General features: G+C 41.2%; 1 protein-coding gene across 4 annotated transcripts in view; it reads right to left on the reverse strand.

Annotated features, from left to right (window-relative positions):
• Positions 1-26,131, reverse strand: part of TNS2 (tensin 2) — a 193,235-nt gene that overhangs the window by 131,126 nt on the left and 35,978 nt on the right. The window contains exon 1 of one of the 4 annotated variants that reach the window (XM_070740988.1): positions 14,958-15,021. The exons of 2 other annotated variants lie outside the window; for them this stretch is intronic. In XM_070740988.1, coding sequence (XP_070597089.1) covers positions 14,958-14,963 — 6 coding nt within the window. In that variant the 5' untranslated portion in view covers positions 14,964-15,021. Of the gene's footprint in view, positions 1-6,698; positions 6,846-14,957; positions 15,022-26,131 lie in introns of those variants that run through there. One more of the 4 variants, XM_070740985.1, reaches the window with a different exon arrangement.

Here is a 26,131-nt window from a genome sequence, read left to right on the forward strand (position 1 = left end):
ACTGCCTTTGCCTTTTACCGGTGTGTCTGGATTCTTTTTGGGTTGGTATTGGCTTCCGGAGTGACCCAGACAGAACACCTGAAAGCCATCATACAGCAGTAGTAAAGCAGGGAGCTTAGTCACTGTGGTTGGGAAGCATGCTTTATATGGCATAGTAAACAGTGTAAGAAAGCATAGGTAAAACCACAGGCTTAGCACACTCTGTGAAGCCAGTCCAAGAATTCTTAACATGAAGCATATTGTCAGAGCATCAATGGTCAATATTATTAGCCTGGTAGACTCAACTTTGTTTGTTTTTATTATTATTATTATTATTATTATTATTATTATTATTATTTATTTATTTTATTTATTTATTTTATTGGATTTGTATGCTGCCCCTCTCCGTGGACTCGGGGCAGCTAACAACAGTAAAAATCCAATACTAAAACAGCTAAAAAACCCTTGTTATAAAACTAATCATACATACAAACATACCATGCATAAATTGTAGAAGCCTAGGGGAAAAGATTATCTTAGTTCCCCCATGCCTGACGGCAGAGGTGGGTTTTGAGGAGCTTATGAAAGGCAAGGAGGGTGGGGGCTATTCTAATCTCTGGGGGGAGTTGGTTCCACAGGGCTGGGGGCGCCACAGAGAAGGCTCTTCCCCTGGGCCCCGCCAACCGACATTGTTAGATTTATATGCCACCCCTCTTCGAGTAACATCTTGCGTTTCACCAGCCCATTCACAAAGGATTTCATTTCTTGTTTGTCCCTTAAGGCTTCTTTTGCAGCAATCTAATTTGATAGAGAGTTCACTGTTGCTATTAGACATTACCAAGTGTGGTAAATAATTGCTTCTTTAGTTAAGTGATTTCATTTTGTTTGATAGCGCCCAATGTTCAAATCTCTCAAGATCCTTCTGTATCTTGTGCCTATCTTCTGGAGTGTTGGCTATTCCTGCCAGTTTGGTGTCATCTACAAATTTGATGAGTTCCCTATCTATCCCTTCATCCAAGTCATTGATGAAGATATTGAAGAATACTGGGCCTAAAATAGAGCCTTGGATACTTGCATACTTCCCGCCATTAGGTGCAGTTCCGTTGAGCACTATGCGTTGAGTGTGATTTGTTAGCTAGTTTTGAATCCATCTGGTGGTGGTGCTGTCTAAGCCACATTTTTCAACTTTATCTAGTAGTAGGTAATGGTCTACTTTATCAAATGCCTTACTGGAGTTCAAGTAAATTGATCCACTAATTTTGTCACTTTGTCAAAGAATGCAATAAGATTAGTCTGACATGATATCTTTTTGACAACCCACGTTGGTGTTCACTGATTCATTGCTTGTTTATCTTTTCCAGAATCTTCCCTGGTATTGAGGTCAGGCTGATAGGTCAGTAGTTTCCTGGATCTATTTTTTCCCCTTTTTTTGAAGATGGTAAACTACGTCAGCTCTTTTCCAGTCCTCTGGAAGTTCCCCAGTCCTCCAGAATCTTTGAAAGATATGCTGTAGTTCAATGGTTCTGAGATATTGCCATGGGATGCAAGCACCCTTGTGCAGTTTCCTGCCCCATTTGACACGTGCAATTGCAAATCCTTACTTAGTAGTGTAATAATCAAACAATATGAACAAGTAACTATGAACAGCTTCAAGATCAGAGCTTCACAACCTGAGTCCCAAACCCTTCAATGCAAATTGCTGCTAAATTGTCCTTTTTAATATGGCAGACATGGAAATATCTTGCTGCCAAGGAAGAATCCTTTTCATGGCATTTCATTATTTCAGCCTTAAATTAAAAAGCAATGAAATCAAGTTTTGATTCTATTCTGCCCCCATCTGATTACTAAAGTTCCTGGTGAACCCTCCAAGACCTGAAAAAGATAGTGCAGTGCTGCTAGAATAGAGGTCTTTAAATTTGGCAACTTTAGGACTTGTGGACTTTAACTCCAAGAATAGCTGGCAGGAGAATTCTGGGAGTTGAAGTCCACAACTTAAAGTTGCCAAGTTTGAAGACCTCAGCCCTAGAGACGGGGTAGTCTGTTAAAGTTTGTTGCAAAATTCAAAACCAGAAGCACACACACACAGATGACTGATTCAGCTGGATTCATAAACTTCTTTATAAACAGCAACAGATGAATTTACAATACCATTAGCAGAGTTCTTCAAGCAATTACAGTGGTACCTCAAGATACGAACCCCTCGTCTTACGAACAACTCGTGATACGAACCCGGGGTTCAGAAAAATTTTGCCTCTTCTTACGAACTTTTTTCGAGTTATGAACCGGCGTTCGGAGACTGCTGGGAAGCCGCGCGGCTGTTTTAAAAGGTGACAGCCGGGCGGTGGGGCTTCCCAGAAGCCTCCCGAACGCCGGTTTGTAACTCGAACAAAGTTCGTAAGAAGAGGCAAAATTTTTCTGAACCCCGGGTTTAGTTCGGGAGGTTGCTGGGAAGCCCCCCAGCCCGGCTGTCACCTTTTAAAACAGCCGCGCCGCTTCCCAGCTGTCTCCCGAAGCCGAACGCGGAAGTTCGGCTTTAGCGTTCGGCTTCAGGAGACAGCTGGGAAGCGGCGCGGCTGTTTTAAAAGGTCGCAGCCGGCCTGGGAGGCTTCCCAGCACCCCCCGAACCCCGAACCCAGGTTCGGGGGGGGTGCTGGCAAGCCCCCCAGGCCGGCTGCGACCTTTTAAAACAGCCGCGTGGCTTCCCAGCAGTCGCCGAAAGCCGTTTTTTTTGCGGGGGGGGGGGGTTTTGGTTGCACGGATTAATTGACTTTACATTGTTTCCTATGGGAAACAATGTTTCGTCTTACGAACCTTTCGTCTTACGAACCTCCTCCTTGCACCAATTAAGTTCGTATCATGAGGTATTACTGTACAGACTGCAGGGAACAGTTAGTTTCATTTCAGCTGAGTTCAGAGTGGAAGAGTACAGAGTGGACAGAGTGAAGAATGTGGACCTGGAGCAGTATTCAGTTTCGATTCTCTGAACAGACTAAGAAGTGGTTAGTTCCCATTGGTTGACTTAGTTGCTATGCATATTCATTGCCTAACCTTGTTAACATGGCTCTCCCAGTTCATGAATATTTTAACAGGGACAATAGCTGTCCAGGGCCACAGGCAGCCTTTAGATAGCAAAGAGGCAGTTCTAGGATCTTAACATGAAGAGGATCAACTCCTGTCCTGCTACTGTTAATGGAACAAAGTCAAGCACTCTGCTCCTTTTTGTCAGCTGATCCTTGAACTGGTGGGGTGAGAAGAAATAGAGGCAAGATGTGCATTTGTTAAGTAGCACAGTGTGCACGTCAGGAAAAGTCTGTTTTAATCACCTTTGATACAGTCCAAATGGACTCCGCAAGCGCCTGCACAATTGCCACCAATGAATGGCCATACCACAAAAGTGGGTGAGGCGGGAAGCATTCTGGAAGGAGGAAATCAGAATAGGAACTCAGGTAGTCCTCGACTTATAACCACAATAGAGCTGAAATTTTTGGTTGTTAAGTGGACATGCGTTAAGTGAGCTTTGCACCATTGACTTTGCTTGTCAGAAGGCAGCAAAAGGGGATTAACATGACCTTGGGACCCTGCAACGGTCAGTTGTCAAGCATCTGAATTGGGGACGACTGCAATGGTCATAAGTGTGAAAATAGTCATAAGTCACTTTTTTAGTGCCGTTGTGTTCTGTCGGGCTCTCTGGTAGAATCCTCCCAAAAATTCACAGGTACAAATTTCAGACACACACACGTTTGAAAATTCAAAACAATGTTCTTTATAATGAAAATTCATTAAACTAAGCCCTCTTTTGGTATAGCAAAGAGCACTCATCTCCAAACAAACTGGTAATTTGTACAAGTCCCTTATTAGTTCTCTGATACTTAGCTTGCAGCTGTGAGGCAATTCACAGTCCTTCTTCTTTCACAAAGTGAAACACACTTTGCTCTGGTTTAGTTTCAAAGCGGGGAAAAATCAGCACACAAAAGGTCAAAGTCAGTACAGCAGTCACGAAACACAACGATCAGATAATCCTCCACAATGGCCAAACCCACAGGCTGCTATTTATAGCAGCCTCACTAATTACCACAGCCCCACCCAACCACAGGTGGCCTCATTTTCTTTGATAATAATCTCTCAGTTGTTGTTGCCTATGCATCGCTCTCTGCATGCGTGGCTGTATCATTAACTCTTGTTCTGAATCCAAGGAGGAGCTAGATAATTGATCTCCTTCTGAGCTGTCTGCCACACTCTCCTCCTCCCTGTCACTCATGTCTTCTTGGTCAGAAGAGCCTTCATCATCAGATTCCACCGGGGGCAAACAGGCCTGCAGCATGTGGATGTCTCCCCCACATCCACAGTCCTTGGGGCAGGAGCTGGGCCAGAGCTAACCACAACACGTTGTAACTTTGAACGGTCACTAAACGAACTGCTTGTAAATCTAGGACTACCTGCATTGTACATGGATTGCAAACATCCAGGCAATCCTGGATGGCAGCAAACAGAAAACTCAGCTTTTATTACCAATTTGAGTTAATTTGGAGTTTTGTGGTCCTAGTTCAGAAATGCTACAGAAGAAATCCGTTCATCCATCCATAGAAACATAGAAACATAGAAGATTGACGGCAGAAAAAGACCTCACAGTCCATCTAGTCTGCCCTTATACTATTTCTTGTATTTTATCTTAGGATGGATATATGTTTATCCCAGGCATGTTTAAATTCAGCTTCTGTGGATTTACCGACCACGTCTGCGGGAAGTTTGTTCCAAGCATCTACTATTCTTTCAGTAAAATAATATTTTCTCATGTGGCTTCTGATCTTTCCCCCAACTAACCTCAGATTGTGCCCCCTTGTTCTTGTGTTCACTTTCCTATTAATAAAAACACTTCCCTCCTGAACGTTATTTAACCCTTTAACACATTTAAATGTTTCGATCATGCCCCCCCCTTTCCCTTCTGTCCTCCAGACTATACAGATTGAGTTCATTAAGTCTTTCCTGATAAGTTTTAACCATCCATCCATCCAATTATATCATCCTATAGCACTTGAGCTCCAGCATACAGTGTAAGTTTTTTCTATGGGAGGAAATTCCCAGAATCATCAGATGGGATGCAAATCATCAAAGCAGAGGGGCGCACTAAGGAGTAAACACTGCACGTGCCTTCCTATGCCCTGTTTTAGAAATATTCCTTTTCTCCCATTTTTGTATGAACACTATTCTTTTCAAGCGTTACAGGTTGACACTTGAACCTGTTAACAACTTACAACTTAAGTTGTAACTTAAAGTTAACAATTTACAACTCCGTCACCTCCATTCCGACTTAACTATAGTTCATAAAATCATATACCAAAATGTCCTTCTGTCACCTTCAACACCAACAACACACGAGAACGTAATAAATTTAAACTAAATGTTAACCAATCTAATCTAGACTGCAAAAAATACGACTTCAGCAATAGAGTATCAACGCCTGGAATGCACTACCTGACTTTGTGGTTTCTACTCCATCATAACCCCAAAACCTTTAATCTTAGATTATCTACAATTGACCTCCCCCTCTTTCTAAGAGGTCTGTAAAGGGCGTGCATAAGCGCACCATTGTGCCTTCCATCCCTGTCCTACTGTCCTATTGTCTTTTATCATTATTTTTTATCATTACTTTTCTAATGTTATGTTTATACAAATTACCATCCTATAATTGTCTGACAAATATATATATAAAACAAACAAACGGTTTTGTACACTGATTTAGTCTAATTTCATTTCAGACAGTCTCTTTCACCAAAACTAGAGTGAGGCTTATATGCGACTGACCAAGATTTAACTTAAGGATAGCTCATCTGATGCCCTCCAGATGTTTTGGATTTTATCCCTCCATCAGCCCCACAATGGCTAAAACAAAGGAATTGAGGGAGGGGGTTTCTTGCTCAAACATCTGGAGGGCATCAAGCTGCTTGTCTGATTTAACCATTCAAAATCTCAGCCAATTTTTTTTTAAAAAAAAGGAAAAACAAACAAAGCTGTTTCTTAAAATACATATCAGGAAATGGCTCAAACAGGCTAACCTGGCATTTGGCCAGCCAGCTTTCTCCCATCTGGGGTCTTAAGACTGCGGCAATACGAAGCAAATGTCAAAATTAGCTCTCAAGCACGGAAGCACAATCCATCAGGCTAGTTCATCCTCATTCTCCGGAGTATCTTTGCCTTTAACAGAGTAGTAACAACAAAGAGAACCCAATGGAAGGGAATATGTGGGTGTGTTGGGGTACACAATAACGGTACACTTTTAGAAGAATAGTCAAGTTAGGTCAGCCAGAGGAAAAACAAAGTTAAAACTATTCCTGCGTATTAAACTTTTTGGAGGCAAAGCAAAGTAAAAGGATGTTTCAGCAGGAAATTAGGGAGAGATCTTAGTTACTGGCTACTTTCTTAAGTTGTACAGTGAGCAATGTTTCCCAAAAAAGAACGATGGACTGAGCCAGACAATTTACTGCCCCATTAACTCTTCCAGCTTATTTCATTCTGTACATTAAATAACTTTTAAAATCAAAGACGTTCGGCGAATAGCTTTCCCTCCATCCTCTCTGGGGATGATGGGGACTGATACCACCAAATCCAGCACACACCATCCCAGTCAAAGACCATTACACTGTGGGAAAAACCACACCTCCCACCCAAGCTCTGCCTTCCTTCTTTATCCAAGAACTTTTTCCTGCTTTTCAAACACCTACCCTGCAGCTACTTGGTATCCGGGCACTTTCCCTTCTCCCCAAGGCTCTCAGGAGAGTCTCCACCGTGTTTCGGGGCTTCATGGTGACCGAGGAGACAATGACACATGAATCCTAGTTGTCCCTCTGAGCATTGGCTTGCCAAAATGCTTGAGCGCAGATCCCACCGCCTCACACCGACAAGAAAGGCCAGCCCCTCTGCACAGTGCCAGGGGCTGCCGTCAGTGACACTTTGGTTGGCTTCTCAAACCCCAGCCCAGCCCTTGGAGGATGTGAGGCTGGAAACAATGAGGTAGGAGCCAGGCTGGGCTGCGAGTTCAGGGCAAGCTGTCAAGGGAGCTCCGTTTCCTGATTCACAATGGCTCCTTCCCCTTGCAGGGAGGTAATGGAAACGGAGGAGTCAGCAGCAGCCAGGACAGAGGGACGGAGGCCCTGGCAGAGATGCAGAGGGGTCTAGGTCGGCTATTTCCAAATGTGGGATCATCAACAACTCTGAGGAGCCAGAAATCAAAAAGAGGTTGGCAGGGGGTGTAAGGAAAGATGCAAATGAGACCAAGGATTGCATAGGGATTACAAATGAAGTCTCTTCGTCCATCTGTCTGTCTGTGACTATTGAGATCACTGTGTGCCAGAAGGGCATTTCCCTCAGGCACATACAGAGTTAAACGCACAGAATTTCTGCAAGTAGAAAAAGAACAACCCAGGGAAAAAGCTTTAAGTCTAGTGCAGTGTTTCCCAACCTTGATAACTTGAAGATATCTGGACTTCAACTCCCAGAATTTTCCAGCCAGCAAAAGGATCTCAGCGGACATTTGAAAACCATCGGAATTGACAAAATCTCCATCTGTCAATTGCAAAAGGCCGCTTTACTGGGATCGGAAAACATAATTCGCTGCTACATCACGCAGTCCTAGGTGCTTGGGAAGCGCCAGACTGGTGATGAAATACGAAATCCAGCATAGTGATCTCATTTGCTGTGTTTTATTGACATAATAATAATAATAATAATAATAATAATAATAATAATAATAATAATAACAATAATAACAACAACAACAACAACAACAACAATATTTTTAAATTATTATTATTATTTTTATATAAGTTGTTGTTATTATTATTATTATTATTATTATTATTAATAATAATAATTAGATTTGTATGCCACCCCTCTCCGAAGACTCAGAGCGGCTCACAACAATAATAAACAATGTACAAATCCAATACTTTAAAAATATCATTTAAAACTCATATCATAAAAAAACCATACAACTCAGTCATACCATTCATAAACCATAATAGCCTTGGGATCCCTCAATTACCCCATGCCTGGCGACATAGATGAGTCTTCAATAACTTACGAAAGGCAAGGAGGGTGGGGGCGGTTCTAATCTCCAGGGGGAGTTGATTCCAGAGGGCCGGGGCCACCACAAAGAAAGCTCTTCTCCTGGGGCCCACCAGACGGTATTGTTTAGTTGACGTGACCCGGAGATGGACAACTCTGTGGGACCTTATCACCCACTGGGATTTGTGCAGCAGAATACTGCTTCCCATTGCTTTACAACCCTCTCCAAACAGTTTACAGAGTCAGCATATTGCCCCCAACAATCTGGGGTCTCGAAAGGAAGGAAGTCTGAGTCAACCTTGAGCTCATGAGAATCGACCTACCGAATTCCTGGCAGCGGCAGTCAGCAGAATTAGCCTGCAATACTGCATTTTAACCATACGATTATTCTCCAGTTTTCTCGGCAAGGTTTTTGCAAGTGATTTGTCATTGCCTGCTTCCTAAAGCTGAGAGAAAATGACTGACCCAAGGACACAGAACTGGCTCAGTGCCTAAGGCAGGACTAGAACTCACAGTCTCCTGCTTTTTAGCCTGGTGCCTTCACTATTAACAACAACCAAACCCCACCCAGCAAAAAGGTTCCAGCAGGACTTTAAGTATCATGGTTTTAAACCAAGCCAATCTTTGCTGACTTCAATTTTTTTAGCACATCAGCGAAGTTGAGAATGAGATAATGTAGCTTCCTAAAAAAAACCTAGATAATGCCTCTCCATTACACAACCCAAAATTGGTACTTCAACTCGGGACTTGTAGCAGCACTATTTTGAACAATGCCCTTTCAAACCAGAACAAAAGCTTTTATTCAGTTAGTTCAGTAATCAGTTCAGTAGCGGGGTTCTTGGTACTCTCTGAGCTTGGTTGATTTCTTACAGGCATTTCATTACCAAAATATCATCAGCACTAGCATTGACGATGTTACCTTGTTTGGATAATGAAATGTCTGCAAAAACTCAACCAAACTCAGAGAGAACCTGTTCTGTTGGGTTCTCTGGTAGACTCCTCCCAAAAATTCACAGGTACAAATTTCAGACACACACACACGTTTGAAAATTCAAAACAATGTTCTTTATAATGAAAATTCACTTAAACTAAGCCCTCTTTTGGTATAGCAAAGAGCACTGGTCTCCAACCAAACTGGTAATTTGTACAAGTCCCTTATCAGTTCTCTGATACTTAGCTTGCAGCTGTGAGGCAATTCACAGTCCTTTTTTCACAAAGTGAAACACACTTTGCTCTGGTTTAGTTTCAAAGTGGGGAAAAATCAGCACACAAAAAGTCAAAGTCAGTAAAGCAGTCACAAAACACAATGATCAGATAATCCTCCACAATGGCCAAACTCACAGGCTGCTATTTATAGCAGCCTCACTAATTACCACAGCCCCACCCAACCACAGGTGGCCTCGTTTTCTTTGATAATAATCTCTCAGTTATTGTTGCCTATGCATCGCTCTCCGCATGCGTGGCTGTATCATTAACTCTTGTTCTGAATCCAAGGAGGAGCTAGAGAATTGATCTCCTTCTGAGCTGTCTGCCCCACTCTCCTCCTCCCTGTCACTCATGTCTTCTTGGTCAGAGGAGCCTTCATCAGCAGATTCCAACGGGGGGCAAAACAGGCCTGCAGCATGTGGATGTCTCCCCCACATCCACAGTCTTTGGGGCAGGAGCAGGGCCAGACCTAACCACAACAGCACCAAGAACCTCTCATTTCAACCCTGAACTACAAATATTCTCCTTTATTTATTAATTGGACTTCTATGCTTCAGTAGGTTTAAGATGTACATTCTTATTAGGACCTTAAGCTACACGCCTTGTGTGATGAGAATATCCTACTTTCTCACTTTTGCCATGACGGGGACTGTTTAAAGGGGAACTGCTGCACTTTTATCTGAGATCAGGGCAGTGCTTCTCAATTATTTTCTGTTATGCCCCCCCCAGGAAGAAGTAAACATTTTGCGCCCCCCCCAACTCTCCGCCAGGATGAGTGTTTGCAATATTCAGCATATTTTCACTGAAAAAACTCAATTGGCTTATCAGTGTGATTAGGGTATAATGTGTTTAAGTGACGCCTTAATTTATTTGGCTTCATGCTGCCAAAACTTTTAGACACAGTAAGCATACTAATCTTTCCTCATCTCCCACCGTAGTCACAGTGAAGCCAAGCACTACATACTGTATGCTTCATCATATTTTCTCACCTTAGCTGTTGGGAGACTTATGTTTGTCTCATTATCTCCGTCTCTCTCCTCCTTTCTTTTCATCCCTGTTAAATATTTTTCCATGGTGTCTCTTAAGGGTTTGTTATCTGGACTTTGTATCTCCTGCTCTGTGCTATTTTTTTGGTGCAAAAAACCCACTATTCCCCAAGGCAAAACACACACACACACCCGGCATCGCTCCATGCCCCCCCAGGGGGCCTGCCCCACTAGCTGAGAAGCACTGGATTAGAGGGACACAATGGCACAGCAGTTTAATCACCAAAAAGGGCAGAAATGGTCTGCATTCTGGCAGTTCAAGCCCAGCTTCACGAAATAGAATGAGCTCCCATTTCTCAATCCCGAGCTCCTGCCCACCCAGCAATTCGAAAGCATGCAATATTGCAAGTAGATAAATGGGTACCACTCTGGTGGGGAAACTGTAGCTGTGTTGTTGTGTGTGGGAAAAGTGGAAGCTGACACTGGACCTGCAATGCAAGGCAAGATGAGGCGAGACTAGATTAGCAAAGGAGCCTGGAAGAGACAGCAACCTTACCGTTGTTAGTCAGCTGGTGTAAGCTATTTTGCCCCCTGCAATGAGATATAGGAGAGACAATAGGACAGAGGACGGTAGGCACTCTGGTGCACTTATATACGCCCCTTACTGACCTCTTAGGAACTTGGTGAGATCAACCATGGATAGTCTAAGGGTAAAGTGTTGGGGATTAGGGGATGATACTACAGAGTCCAGTAGTGAATTCCATGCTTCGGCAACTCGATTATTAAAGTCATATTTTTTACAGTCAAGTTTGGAGTGGTTAATATTAAGCTTGTATCTGTTGTGGGCTCTTGTGTTGTTGTGGTTGAAGCTGAAGTAGTCTTTGATAGGCAGGGCGTTGCAGCATATGATTAGATTAGATTAGATTTATTGGATTTATATGCCGCCCCTCTCCGCAAACTCGGGGCAGCTCACAATAGGGTAAAAACAGTACATAATAACAAATCCAATACCCACCAATCCAATAACAATTTTAAACTAAAAAATTCATAAAAAACAGCCCCAGAATATTAAAAAAACACGCATACAATCAATCTAACACCAAAACAACATGGGCAAGGGGGAGATGTTTCAGTTCCCCTATGCCTGACGGCAGAGGTGGGTTTTAAGAAGTTTGCGAAAGGCAAGGAGGGTGGGGGCAATCCTAATCTCAGGGGGGAGCTGATTCTTCTTGTGGGCAATACTTAGATCATGTTTGAGGCATCTTAGTTCTAAGCTTTCTAGACCTAGGATTGTAAGTCTAGTTTCGTAGGGTGTTCTGTTACGGGTAGAGGAGTGAAGGGCTCTTCTGGTGATGGATCTCTGGACATTTCCGAGGGTGTTAATGTCAGAAATGCGGTATGGGTTCCAAACAGATGAGCTACATTTATATGTCTTGCTATAACTAGAAACCCATTGGGCTTTCCATTGGCCATCAGGGTTGACACCAAACTGGCAGGAATAGCCAACTCTCTGGAAGAGAGGTTCAAGATACAGAAGGATCTGGACAGACTTGAGCATTGGGCGCTATCCAACAAAATGAAATTTAGTGGTGAAAAAAGTAAGGTTCTACATTTGGGCAAGAAAAACAAAACACATAGGTACAGGATATGTGGTACCTTACTCAACAGTAGTAACTGTGAGAGGGATCTTGGAGTCCTAGTGGACAACCATTTGAATATGAGCCAGCTGTGTGCAGCTGCTGCCAAAAAGCCAACACAGTTCTAGGCTGCATTAACAGAGGGATAGAATCAAGGTCATGTGAAGTGTTAATGCCACTTTATGAGGTCTCGGTAAGGCCACACTTGGAATATTTCATCCAGTTTTGGTCACCACAATGTAAAAAAGATGTTGAGACTCTAGAAAGAGTGCAGAGAAGAGCGACAAAGATGATTAAAGGAGGCTAAAACTTACAAAGAATGGTTGCAGGAACTGGGCATGGCTAGATTAATGAAAAGAAGGACCAGGGGAGACATGATAGCATTCTTCCAATATTTCAGAGGTTGCCCTAAAGAAGGGGGGGGGGGGGGTGAGCTAAGGATAGGCACATAAGTGCTAAACAGAATGAACCAGGTAGCAATTTAAGCTGTCAGGACAGCGCTGTGTCTAGCATTGGTAGATTTCCCTGACATTATATGCCATGCCCTAAATAAATAAATCTGGGATAATGTTATGAGAATGACTGTGAAGGTGATCGTGGGAAATGGTCAACTTTTTTGGCATGTAACTCTTCCTTTTTCTAATCATTAATGCCATGGGATTTTCACATTTGACTTCAAGGGAACTCAAGGAAAATAGATTTACGGAAAAGTTAATCCCCATCAGTAACTTGGAGTGATTGTTAGAAGCATATTATCAGAGGATAGAGGAAGGGCAGGGCTCAGCACTGAGTGGAGAAGGATAGGCAGAACTGCAAGCTGATATTGGATTTCTGGCTACCTAAGATGATCCAGCAAACTCAATGCAATACTGAGCCGAAAAGATGTGCTTTTCCATTGGGGGGATGCATAGATTGGCATGCAGAAACACCAAAAGCTTTGTGGGAAGGATAGAATCTAACAGTAATAAGTGGCAAACATCTGGGAGCACCATTTGAACATCATTGAAGTTGATAGAATCATCACCAGTCAATTGCAAAAGGCATCTTTACTTAGAACACCTTACATATTGGGATGAAATCTTTAACACCACAAACAACAACATCTGCCTATCTCAGGACTCAACAGGTGGATAAAAATGCCAAATCCCATCTAACCATTGCTGTGACAAAACATGATAATAGTAAATCACTTTTCCTATGATTGTCTTGTAAAATAAATCTTTTTTGAAAGATGGGACTGCCCCAAACATCTGCATTCTAGCTGTCTTTTTTTTCTGTAAGTGTCACTGTGCTGTCTTTGTAAGTTATTTTCTCACTATCTCTTTTCCCTCAAATGTGTTCTGTCACTTCATTGCTCATCCCCTCTCCATCAGAGACCAAATGACCAAAAGAGGCAGCTAGAATGAAAGACCATCTCTTGACACCAATACTAAAAGCAAGTGTCTAGCTTTTTGACTTGGGTTAATAAGGAATAAATAGTAAATCTTTTTAGAGGATGTGCTCAAGATAAAATATAATATCCTTGAATTAATAACATAACCGGATGCCATTCTATTACAGTGCAATCATCCCATCTCACATTTCAACCTTTCAGCAATTATTGCTTTGGGTACAGTAGAATCCTGTAAAATGGACACACCATTATAGATGTTTCTTTAGTCGTACAACTTTTCCAACAGCTGGAAAGGATCCTATATCATTACTTCGTGTTTGTTTGTTTGTTTCTCAATTCAAACAGGTTTGTGGACGAGGACAGATGTGACGAGGAGCTTCTATTGTCAGACATATACAAGCAGTCCTGGTTTGACGCTTGAATGATCAAGAAGAAACCAAATTCTATGAAACATGGAACAATGTTTATGAATGGATAGATAAGAAAAAAAAAATAAAGATAGAAGATTAATAATAAGTATAGATATATCGGTTTAAATTACTCTTTTTTCCTTTTTTTCATTGAGATTTATATTAGATTTAGTTTATACATATAGAATAGAAATTTTTTTAAGACTGTTTGACTTGAAACTAGTTAGAATTTTCTTATAATATCAATTTTTTTTTCTATTAGATATTTTCTGTATTAGTAGCATTGAATTATGTATCTAATTATGTATTCCTTTTTCTGTATCTGCATTTATACTTTTGAGAAAAGCAGGGATGATACATCCCTACACTGTATGTTAAATGTTTGTAAGTTTGTATGTTATTTTAAAGAAAATTAATAAAAAATATTTGGAAAAAAAAAATTAAAAAAAACAACAACAACAAAAAAAACAAGTAGTCCTGGTTTAGTGACCACCATTGAGACTAGAAACTTGGTCATTGTGCAAAGCAGTCATTAGATGAAACTGCGACTGGGGCTTATTATCTTACTTCAACTTTTCAGCCCTGCTGACTGTAGGTTGTAAATGTGGGAATTGGTTGTCCGCTTTTTCATCACTGTAATAACAGTTACTCAACAAGGCAGTCACTAATTGAGGACCACCTATAAATCCAAATATTAAATACTAACATAGAACAAGGGGATCGACTGAACAGACGATAAATACAACCAACTGCTCTGCTTTCCAAGCCTTGCTCAACACCTAACTCCCGGCATTTCTCACCATTGACTATGGATAACTGAGTGTCACAGGTTGCCAATGGTCCCCGGACCATTGCACTACAATAGTTCTTACTTTTTTATATTTAAAACACAAATTTTTGCACGTGAACCCTCAACTGAGCTGTTTAATAGATTTATTTTTAAAAAAGTTTATCCTCTTTGAAGGGGGGTAAAGATCAAGAAACGTCGGGAAAAATTAAAAAAGCAACACCACCCTCTACTTCTCCAGCAAGCTCCCATCATTGCAAGCTAGATCACACATTCCCTTACCAGCAGAAATTTCTTTTAAATGGATGTCAGTCCATCATATTGTCTTTTTATACTAATACACAAACTCTGAATCTCTTTCTACGTCTGCCCATAATTTGAAGTAAGAAGAAGGGCTCCCATGAACGTTCCTGGAGCTTCAGGAAAGGACTTAATAAGGATACTGTCACACACTACACACAAACACACAAACATACACACACTTTGCTTCCTGCTTACCTTCATGCTTTCTCTGCACCCAAATTTGTGGCTGGCAAATTTCGCTGTTCAGCTGGTGACAGGTTCTGAGCTGGCCTCCATCGGCAGCCACCCACCTCCCCACTTGCCTTAGTCTTCCTGGCAGAAGAGAGCTCCAAAATGCCCTTGCTTTGTTATATAGAACCTGGGAGGCTCTGGACTCTGGAGCCTGAACAGAAACACACCCTCTCCTCCCCCCCTCCCTCTCTTCCTTTTCTTTCTTCCACCCCCCTTTGCAGATATGTTTCCCAGCCCCTTTCCTTACCCTCCTAAACCAAGGAATGGTCATCAAATTCCATTTCCTGCTGGAGGCATGAAGCTCTTAGAAACCCTCTCGTACGCAGGCAGAGAATTAGAATAGTCACAATAGAGCACACCAGGCACCTATCTTTGGCTTGCCCTCACCTTCTGAGCCAGCTTCTGGGGGGAAAACGGGTCTTCAAAAATAGGATTCTTTCTATACAAAAAACCAGACAGCATCCACATCTTGGTTTTTCTTTATGGAAGGGAAAAACCGTACCCCCAAGGCATTTGAAAGCAGAGCACATATGGCTTGAGTGTGTGAATATATATATAGATGAAACATTCCTTCTGAAATCTCTCTCTCCTTTTGTGTGTCTGTCCTTTCTCTCTGTGTGTCTGTCTGTCTTTCTCTCTGTGCCTCTGTGAACAGGTTTGTTCGAGGCCCCAACAGCTAAGAACACCATGATTTAGTAGTGTGACACTGACTGGTTCAAAGCAAACAAACAGATGCGATTCTGTCCCAGCTGTACATGCTGCAAAGCACAAGCTTACCCTTCTGATCATGTTGATAACCTTGCTGGGGAAAGATTTTGCTTCCCAAACCAAGGACGGCATATACAGAACGCTTGCGAAATTACGATTACGCTACCTTGGAATGTTCATACGCTTGGAAGGTTGAACTAAAATTGTCTTAAATGAAGATTGAAAGATACTTAAGATGTGCAAACCTTTAAATGTGGAGCCTGCTTGCAACTGCTCTTTTAAGCTATTTTTAATCCAAGTTGTATTTTAAGAATGCTATAAATCTGTCGCTAGCTGTTACATGACTATTAATAAAAGAATTATTATTCTTTTATATTAATGCATGCCGAAGGAAGGGAGTTTAGAGTGGAATCAAGAAGAATTGAAACCATAGCTTTATATGGAAGATACTTTTAACTAACAATGGATAAATAAAGAAGTGCCTGGCCCTGCAAATTTAAATGCCTTACAATTTGTAATTACTGGCAGTGGGGCCCTTGTCTTTGCTTGAATCCACCAAGGGACAAAACATGCATTGCGAGACACTTGGAGACCAAGACAAGTGTTACAAACGGAGAGAATGGACAGGCTGTCTCCTCCGTGTAGGTACATACAGCAACTTGGCACACGATGCTGCCCTGTTTCTATTTTTATCTTGCACAGCATTTTCTATACATCAAAGCCTTCTGCAAGTCATCTTGACCCATCTGTCTAAGCAGGGGATGGGAATTGTGGGAGATGAAGTTTACACTTCTTAAAGTCGTCAAAAGTTTTATTCTGTTTTGCTTTCTTTTCATAAGGTCTTTCTATTTAGAAATTATGTGAAATTGTTTAGCCAGATCTCCCAACTTTTATCACTTTGGCACCTCCAGGACTCTTTGTAAATCAGGGAGCGCCATCTTCTGGTTAGATATTAAACTGCAGGAGAAATAAAATGGGTTCCCCTGAGAATACATTCAGAAGGGAATTTATGCTGAGGTTTTTTGTTTCCAATGCTCCATTGTGCTGCTACTCTCTCTCTCTCATACACACACACACACATACACACACACCCCAACACATATATGAACGCACACACAATTGTGGCTTTCTTCTCACATGTCCATGAATACAATGCAATAGCCTCTGTTGTAACAAAAAAATTAAAACAAAAAACCCCTACATCAATGCATAGCATTGTGATTGTGGGAGAAGTTGGAGGAATATAAATGGTTCCTTGTGCTTTATCATCTGTGTTTATAGCAGAATCCACATTGGAAGCCACAAGTACAACAACCCCATGCAATGTGGAAGGTCTCACGGACCATTTCAAGCATTTCTTAAAATAAAGCTTCTCTAAATGAATGTGCTGTTCCACATTGGCTTTAAAATAACAAAACTGAAATTTTTATTCACAGCTGTGCCTATCTAATCATCATCATCATTGTAACTCCCTCCCTTTCTATAATTGAAGGAGAGGAAACGGGAGGACAACCATGAATTCCTTGCTTGCAAATACTTGGGTATCACCAGCAATTTTTTAAAAAATTGAACAAAATTCCTGAAACCCCACGGCACCGAACTGTGGTAATGTTAGAAGACTGCACAGCGCCAAAACCAATCACCAAGGGAGGCTGACATCAACAATACTTAAAGTCATAAAGTGGGTTAGAAGGGGAAAATGGGATGCAGAGAGAATCTTGTGTTAGCTTACGAGTATATTATGTGTCTCAGATGCCAAGAGAAATATCTTATATATCTTGACACCACATCAGAGGTGGCATTCAACGGGTTCATACAGGTTTGGGCAAACTGGTAGTGGTGACCTGCACTCGCCCCAGCTCTATGTCATTCTGTTTAGGCTCATTTTGAAGCAATGTGCATGCGTGCAAGGCAAATACAGTGGTACCTCTACCTAAGAATGCCTCTACTTACAAAGTTTTCTAGATAAGAACCGAGTGTTCAAGATTCCTAGGAAGAAACAGGTCCGGAAAAGGCAGGGAGAAGCCTCCATGGGGCCTCTCTAGGAATCTCCTGGGAGGAAACAGGGCTGGAAAAGGCAGGGAGAAGCCTCCGTGGGGCACTCTCTAGGAATCTCCTGGGAGGAAACAGGGCTGGAAAAGGTGGGGAGAAGCCTCCATGGGGCTTCTCTAGGAATCTCCTGGGATGAAACAGGGCCAGAAAGGGCATGGAGAAGCCTTTGTGGGGCCTCTCTAGGAATCTCCTGGGAGGAAACAGGGCCTCCACCCTCCCTGTGGTTTCTCCAATCGCATGCATTATTTGCTTTTACATTGATTCCTATGGGAAAAATTGCTTCTTCTTACAAACCTTTCTACTTAAGAACCTGGTCATGGAACAAATTAAGTTCATAAGTGGAGGTACCACTGTATTATTTTCCTTGTTTTCCACCTCTAAAATCTAGGTGTGTCTTATACTCCGGTGCATCTTATACTCCGAAAAATACAGTACTTGTCTGTGCTGTCTTGTTATTTAGTTCATTTATTTATTACCAAGATTTATAAGGCTATACAAGTAAAGTTCTGTAATTTTGAGTGGCATACTGAACGCAAACAATAAAAGCTTTGCCGCTGAAATTATGTAGTCCTCTACCACTGTTTTATTTTGAATGGAAAATGATTTAAGTTCACTTTGGGGTTGACTTACAAGTCCACCAATTCATTCCAGGGGATCCCATCAAAGCATCTGGACCAGCTATTTTGTGTGTATTCTTTACACATTATTTTGTCACTATTTTCACAGGATTTAATGAAATGTCTCCAGCAAAATTACCTAGGAAGTCATTGCAGAGGCCAAATATTATTTCTATAAATGTCTATCCCTCTGCTAGATATATTATTACCAAATATATATTTAAAAATGAATTTTAATCTACAATACTATCCAATACAGACTTTGGTTACTTTTTTATATTTTTAAAAAGGATCATGAGATAAGATTGGGAGGGTTTTTTTTGTAAGTAATGATTTATATCTTGATTGGATCGAGTCCTTAGATACTTTTATACTCTTTGGTATATGAGAAGGAAATAAACATTATGTGGGGGCGGGCGGGAAAGAGAAGTCTGCTTAAGCAAAAAAATATCAGTGTGAACTGAAGTATCACAGGACGAGACAATATCCAGCAAAGTCTCAAAATGTTATTTTCTCTTTTCACCCACCTCCTGGATGCAATTAGACCCATTGAGATTCATTTTCTTCTGAGTGTAGGTTTCCCTGCAACGTTCACATCTGGGACTTTCAATGTTTAAACTCCCTGTCAAGTTAATAACTCTTTTGTTTGGAAAAGGAGAGAAAACGGAAGTCATTAGATCCTGGGTCTGCTGCAGTCCATCAGGTATGCTGACCTGTTTTAACAGAGAGAAGACCCACATCTTGCTGGGGGGAATTTCCGCCATTAAGATGAATGTTTTGCCTAGAATGCTATTTATGTTTCAGACAGTAACTGATTTGGCAACTGATGCGCCATTGAAACAAAGGCAAAAGGATAGTATCTATATTTATATGGAGGGAGGGGGGAACATGAGTTAAATATAGGATGTATATTTACAATATAGGCTGTATATTTGTACAGTAATACCTCGTCTTACGAACTTAATTGGTTCCGGGAGGAGGTTCGTAAGGTGAAAAGTTCATAAGATGAAACAATGTTTCCCATAGGAATCAATGGAAAAGCCAATAATGCATGCAAGCCCATTAGGAAAATCCAAAACATTAAGGCTTTTTTTAAAAAAAAAAAGCAGGGGGGGCAGACTAAGCTGAGGCGAACGGAGTGGGGGAGGGACAGCGAGAGGTGGCAAGAGGTGGCAGTCCCAATGAAGCAAGGCGAAAAGAACCTCTCTTGAGCTCCATGGGTCTTTCCCTCCTGTTTTTGCCCACCCCGTTCTGCTCATTTTCCCCACACCTTTCTCCTCTCTTGAGCTCCATGGGCCCCTCCCGTTTTTGCCCACCCCGTTCTTCTCATTTTCCCCACACCTTTCTCCTCTCTTGAGCTCCATGGGCCCCTCCTGTTTTTGCCCACCCCGTTCTGCTCATTTTCCCCACACCTTTCTCCTCTCTTGAGCTCCATGGGCCCCTCCTGTTTTTGCCCACCCCGTTCTGCTCATTTTCCCCACACCTTTCTCCTCTCTTGAGCTCCATGGGCCCCTCCTGTTTTTGCCCACCCCGTTCTGCTCATTTCCCCCACACCTTTCTCCTCTCTTGAGCTCCATGGGCCCCTCCTGTTTTTGCCCACCCCATTCTGCTCATTTTCCCCACACCTTTCTCCTCTCTTGAGCTCCATGGGCCCCTCCTGTTTTTGCCCACCCCGTTCTACTCATTTTCCCCACACCTTTCTCCTCTCTTGAGCTCCATGGGCCCCTCCTGTTTTTGCCCACCCCGTTCTACTCATTTTCCCCACACCTTTCTCCTCTCTTGAGCTCCATGGGCCCCTCCCGTTTTTGCCCACCCCATTCTGCTCATTTTCCCCACACCTTTCTCCTCTCTTGAGCTCCATGGGCCCCTCCCGTTTTTGCCCACCCCATTCTGCTCATTTTCCCCACACCTTTCTCCTCTCTTGAGCTCCATGGGCCCCTCCTGTTTTTGCCCACTCCATTCTGCTCATTTTCCCCACACCTTTCTCCTCTCTTGAGCTCCATGGGCCCCTCCTGTTTTTGCCCACCCCGTTCTGCTCATTTTCCCCACACCTTTCTCCTCTCTTGAGCTCCATGGGCCCCTCCTGTTTTTGCCCACCCCGTTCTACTCATTTTCCCCACACCTTTCTCCTCTCTTGAGCTCCATGGGCCCCTCCCGTTTTTGCCCACCCCATTCTGCTCATTTTCCCCACACCTTTCTCCTCTCTTGAGCTCCATGGGCCCCTCCCGTTTTTGCCCACCCCATTCTGCTCATTTTCCCCACACCTTTCTCCTCTCTTGAGCTCCATGGGCCCCTCCTGTTTTTGCCCACCCCGTTCTACTCATTTTCCCCACACCTTTCTCCTCTCTTGAGCTCCATGGGCCCCTCCCGTTTTTGCCCACCCCATTCTGCTCATTTTCCCCACACCTTTCTCCTCTCTTGAGCTCCATGGGCCCCTCCCGTTTTTGCCCACCCCATTCTGCTCATTTTCCCCACACCTTTCTCCTCTCTTGAGCTCCATGGGCCCCTCCCGTTTTTGCCCACCCCATTCTGCTCATTTTCCCCACACCTTTCTCCTCTCTTGAGCTCCATGGGCCCCTCCTGTTTTTGCCCACCCCATTCTGTTCATTTTCCCCACACCTTTCTCCTCTCTTGAGCTCCATGGGCCCCTCCTGTTTTTGCCCACCCCGTTCTACTCATTTTCCCCACACCTTTCTCCTCTCTTGAGCTCCATGGGCCCCTCCCGTTTTTGGCCACCCCGTTCTGCTCATTTTCCCCATACCTTTCTTCTCTCTTGAGCTCCATGAGTCCCTCCCGTTTTTGCCCACCCCGTTCTGCTCATTTCTCCCACACCTTTCTCCTCTCTTGAGCTCCATGAGTCTTTTCCCCATGCAGGTTGGAATGGGGGAGTTTGTCGCTAGGATTCAAAGCAGCGCTGGCAAAAATGAAGGGAATCGAGGAGCCTCAAGGAAATCCCGGCGGCTGCTCAGGTTCGTAAGGTGAAAATAGTTTGGAATAAGAGGCAAAAAAATCTTAAACACTGGGTTCGTATCATGAAAAGTTCGTATGAAGAGGGGTTCGTAAGACGAGATATCACTGTACAGTATATGGTAAATATAGGAGGGAAGGGAGAAAAGAAGCCGATCATAACTACTCATTAATGGTCAAGCTTTAACTGTCAATTTATCAAGTCCGATCAAATAGTTTTGTAGCGAAGTACGGGTATCCAGCTGCTAGTAATGAGACGTTTGTAGGAGAGGAATAGGCAGAACTGGTGGGGAGTTAAATACATCATCAGCTACATTGCCACAAGAGATTCAGGTTTAGCCCCTCATAAATTCCACTGACCCTCATCTGGAGCCAATATAGTGCTGACTGTGAGTTGACTAGACTCTTGTATATGAATTTGTCCTTCGGGAGTTGAGTGGCATATAAATGAAATAAAATAAATACATTTGAATAAATCATCTATGCTGCAAGTTTATGAAGGGCCCTGATCTTTTGCGCCTGATACGTTAGAACTTTTTCAAAGGGAATATAAAATAAAATCGAGAGACGACCTGGTATTATGTATACATAGTGTCAAAGGTTTTCTTGCATACTATTAGGAAGGTTTAAATAAAGGAAAAAAAATATGGTTTTGAACATTGTAGGTGAGCTTGAAATAGAACTGGGTACAAATGATGAGTATGTCATTTCCAAAATGTATAAACTTTTACTGAAATTTAAAACAATAGAAGAAAAAGCAAAATTGATGTAAAAGGGGGGGAGGCTTGAAATGTTGGTAGCAATATACAAATGGAACAATAAGAAAATATACGGCTGAAATCATTTTTATAAAGTGACGTATGCTTGCTATATGTCACCAGATAAATTGTCTAGAATGCATAAAGGTATCTCAAATGTATATTGGGAATATGAACAATGTGAAGAGACATTTATCATCTTTGGAATGCAAGCTTTCTGTAAAAAAAATCTAGAAAGTTTTGGATCCCAAATATACATTAATTCAGATGACCTTAAAGATTAATATATAATAAAAATTGGAGGATTATCTTTTAGGAATGATGGATAAACAGCTGGAAAAAAGTCGTGGAACTTTAATTTTCATACATGAAAATTGTAGCATTTATTACATGAACAAAGATGGAAAGACTCAATATTACCCACAATGGAGGAATGGTTGTAAAAATCATGGAACTTGCAGAGATGCCTAAATTGACTTCCTTGGTTTGAGAAAAGACAATATTTACATTCACTATAGACTGAAAAGCCCCTTTTGTGTGAAAAGCCCCTTTTGTGTACAAAAGAAAAAAAATGAACTTTTGATTTATGGTTTGGATAATTAGAAGAAATAATTATAGCAAAAAGATTTTTTTGTAACCAAGGAGTAAGAGATAAATTTCTACTCCTTGCTTCATCAAAATAGATTATAATAAAAATATTTTTTGTAATCATAAAGTAAGAGGTAATTTTGTACTCATAGTTGTTCTAAAGAAAATTGAAAGCAATTTCTTTCTTCTTTTATTTTCATTCTTGTTTCATGTACTTCTTTCTTTTCTTTTTTAGCCTCCAGTACAGTATTTTAGTTTTTAATTTAGTTTTCAAAATTTTTAATAAATACACATTTTTTAAAAGGACATCCAGCTCAAAGCATAAGCCATTTCAAGAGTCTCCAAAGAGAGCTGGGTATTTGTGGAGAAAATGAGAGGTGAAGAGTGAGAAGACACATACACACACCAAAGCCATTTTAATTGGGGTCTTTGGTCTGCCAACTTTATGCTATTTTAAAATGTATTCTTTGCTGTGGAAATTTGGGAGGGGTCATTGCATGAGGGATGCTGCCTGCATGTAGCCATAACAAATTCTTTCTGGATTGTCAAGGTCATCCTTTGTTTTTGCACTCCTGCACCTGCAAGGAAGGAGATGAGAGTTTCTGCCAAATTGGCAAATGAAGATTGGTCAACATAATGAATTTGTGGAATGTGGGGACAAGGGCTTGAACTTTCAACTGGGTGGAGAAACCCCTGGAACTTCAGATTCGGGTTTTTCCCAGATGTGCCAACATGGCTCTGTTAATAAATTGGAACTTTGAGGAATACTTTGCCTTGGACTCTGATTTAGTTTTGGATGGTATTTGGAATCCTGACACTGATTTGAATTAAAAATGGGGAAAATGAACAAAATGAACTTTCTCCAGATTTATAGTCCCAACTTGCTGGCACACAGAACTACATACCCACTTCCAAGATCTTAAATGTACTGTGTTCCCCAAACACCACATTACTTTAATACAGTAGTTCAATTTAAACTGCAGCTTTTGTGGTATCATTACAATAAACGTCGTTTGCAAGTTAAATATCAGTCTAGTTATCCTTAATATTAGAATTAAACATGCTCCCTTCTACTGTTTTGACAAATCCTTGCCTACTCGTTCTCCAGGCCTTGTCAACTTTTCCAAGTGAAGCCCGTTGGGCATTAATGCCAAATAACTTGACCTTCCAGGCCGGCTTGGAATTGTAAAATCTAAAATTTGAAAATCTGAAGTGGTTTCCTAGAGAGTAAGTAAACAGAGTGACTTTGACGGTTAATCATTGGTAGCTTACTTCATGTATTTTATCAGGCCCCTCTTTTAACCCTGGTTACCTGAATGCACAAAACTTGCCTTGTTCATACAGTATATAATAAGTAAAAAATAAAAGCATTCACATGCACTGTTATGTCAGAATGACACCTGTTTACAGCACAGCAGAGCTTACCTCAGTTAATAAAGTGGAACTGACATAATAATAATAATAATAATAATAATAATAATAATAATAATAATTTATTAGATTTGGAACTGACATACTGGGCTGACTCAGGTCAAGTTAAGACCTAATAGCTGCATTCATGCAGCATGCCAGATTTAAGGTGTGGACCTAATGAGTAAATGGATAGAAGATCTTCAGGAAATCTTAAACTTGTAGGGAAGCTGGAAGTAGATCCCACAATAAGCCAAACACAATCCTCTTGTTGTTTTTCAAGAAACAAAATGCTTTGAATAGTACCAGGAATTAAGCTTGACTTGAGAGAACCTGCTGTGCTAACTGTTTGGTTGGCTTATGATTTGATGTATTGGGCAAAGAACATTCAAGGACCCAGTTAAGTGTCTGATGTGAATGCAACCATTCAACCTAAGAAAGGCATCACGTCGAGACAAAAAATAAGGATGATGGGAAAGGAAGAAAACTTTTCATTTACAGTATTTGCTCTGTTCTCAAATACTGCTGATCTGAAAAAAAGCATCTTGCTAGAAAAAGTGCAATTGAGTAGGATGATCCAGATGAGCTATTCAATAATGCACTAAAATCATCAATTTACTGGTCTACTCTAGAAACCAGGAGACTCGGAATTCTAGTCCCCTCCAGGCCTGAAAACTGACTAGGTGACTTTGGCCCAGTCCAACCCATCTCAGAGTTGCCACTTGTGAAAAAAAATAGGAGAAGGAACGAATATTATCTATGTTTACCACCTTAAAAATGAAATATTAAATTATATTAAATAAATTAAATAATATATTAAATAAAATAAAATCCCCATAAAAAACCTTGGCAGCTTGAATGGCATACACTCAAAATTGGAAGAAGGAAACCTCCCCTTCGACATTAAATTTGATAATTAAAATACATGAGGTAGCAGAGAGGAATAAGTTAACATTGGAACTCCAAGAAAAAGACAATACAGAATTTTACAACACTTGGGACAGGTGGTATGACTGGTTAAGCCAAAAAAATATTTGAAACTTTAACAATGTATACACTTCAAAAAGAAAATGAATAAAAGCAAAGAGTAATCTTATAAATCCTTTTAACAATCGTCAACCAAGCAAGTAGACAAACTGTTGCTAAAGTCACCCATTGATTCCGATTCAAATACCAATTCACAGAAAATGAGAAATAATGTAATCCAGAAAAAGAAACACAAAGAGATATAAACCATGTAATTTATAAAGCATAGTTTACAATAAAGTTAGAAACTGAAATAGAATAAAATATAGATAGGCTGTAAGGAACAAGGCTCAGCCGAATAGCTGGCATATACATGTATGGCATGTACGTTAACTGGCATGTATGTTAAGTGAAAGATGCTTAAGTTCTGATACCAAAGTAACCTATATATGATAAAGCTGTATGCTCTTGTATGTTATGTTTTTGTTTGTATATTTTTTGTCTTTGTTTTTGTTGTTTTAAATGTAAATATTCAATAAAGATATTTTTTAAAAAGAAAACCTTGTCAATGTGCACAAAATTCCAGATAGAAACACTGTTTATTATACAGCTTCTTGACTGGGAGAGCTACTGTACTGTATTTACCTACTCTTGATGATATTTGCTGTTCCCATTTATTCTGATTTTGCTGCTAAATGGTACTCTCCTGACTATGTACCTGTAGCGCATGATAAACTAAGAGATTAGTTGATTCCTATGCTTTGTTTGTTCTCTCTCCTACACACCAGCCAACTGGAGGAACATCTGTCAATCACAAGGTTGACTGTCAGTTCTAGGTTCCTTCTAGGTCGGGAACACAAGCAGAATTGCTCCCTCTGCCCCTCCCCCCAAAGCAGATTGGAATGTCAGAAGAGCTGAGCTATAAGCTTTTATTTACAAATTCTCTCTCTTTCTTTTCTTTATAAGCAACAAATGCATACTCAAGGAGGCAACCATGGTACATTCCGCTGTTAACACTACATCACTAAACTGGTAAAGAGATTAGAACCGACAGACTACCAGCTAGTCAATC

The sequence above is a fragment of the Erythrolamprus reginae genome, chromosome 2 (genome assembly GCF_031021105.1).
Source record: "Erythrolamprus reginae isolate rEryReg1 chromosome 2, rEryReg1.hap1, whole genome shotgun sequence".
Lineage (NCBI taxonomy): Eukaryota > Metazoa > Chordata > Lepidosauria > Squamata > Dipsadidae > Erythrolamprus > Erythrolamprus reginae.